Source organism: Etheostoma spectabile, unplaced genomic scaffold (assembly GCF_008692095.1).
Source record: "Etheostoma spectabile isolate EspeVRDwgs_2016 unplaced genomic scaffold, UIUC_Espe_1.0 scaffold273, whole genome shotgun sequence".
NCBI lineage: Eukaryota > Metazoa > Chordata > Actinopteri > Perciformes > Percidae > Etheostoma > Etheostoma spectabile.
The window spans coordinates 1,520,168-1,520,917 of NW_022605577.1; the positions used below are offsets into that span (position 1 = coordinate 1,520,168).

General features: G+C 36.9%; 1 protein-coding gene across 2 annotated transcripts in view; it reads right to left on the reverse strand.

The window, feature by feature from the left end:
- myot (myotilin) overlaps positions 1-750 on the reverse strand; it is a 44,672-nt gene that overhangs the window by 7,323 nt on the left and 36,599 nt on the right. For both annotated transcript variants that reach the window (XM_032510835.1, XM_032510834.1), the window contains one exon: positions 454-619. In XM_032510835.1, the coding sequence (XP_032366726.1) occupies positions 454-619 (166 nt within the window). The remainder of the gene's footprint in view (positions 1-453; positions 620-750) is intronic.

Here is a 750-nt window from a genome sequence, read left to right on the forward strand (position 1 = left end):
CCCTATTGAAAACAACTGCCAAACTGCAAATCTTAAAAAGGTTGCTTTAATCCTATTACAGTGAACTATTGAGTCATACTTTTCTCAAGTCAGAATCAGAAAAGGTTTGATTGTAACAATAAGTTACACTAAAGTGGAATTTGCCTAGGTGAAAGGCAATACATACATAAACAAACAAATATATTAAACATTAATATATAAAATAAACAAGAAATACAGAAAAACTAAAATATACATACAAATTAACTTTTTGGGAGGATTGGCTACAATTAAACATGAATATAGGTCAACAACAGGATTGAGACAGAAAACAAAATGCTCTTTGTAAAATACTTAACATGTTTGACGTGTTTATGAAAGATTGTCCCTATGGTTTGATCTATTGAATTTAAAGTATAGTGGAGTGCAGTTAGGGGGGAGTTCGGGTGTAATAAAGTACTTTAGTTGACCCACCTCATTCTGTTTGGGTCAATGCGCAACATGTCTTTGTCTTTCTTCCAGAAGAGCTGTGGAGGAGGGGAAGCGTCCACTTTGCACTCTAAACGAACAGTATCCCCCTCTAGAGCTCTGGAGTTCAACATCTTCTGGACAAAGGTGGGAGGACGCAGAGCCTCCTGGGCTGCAGAGAGGACGTTGCATGGTACAGGTGATTACATTATCTTTCACCTGAAGATGAACTTCACACAGTAGGACTGGTGTAGATTCATAGATCAATCTTGATCATTATTAAGCCGCATTATGATAACATTC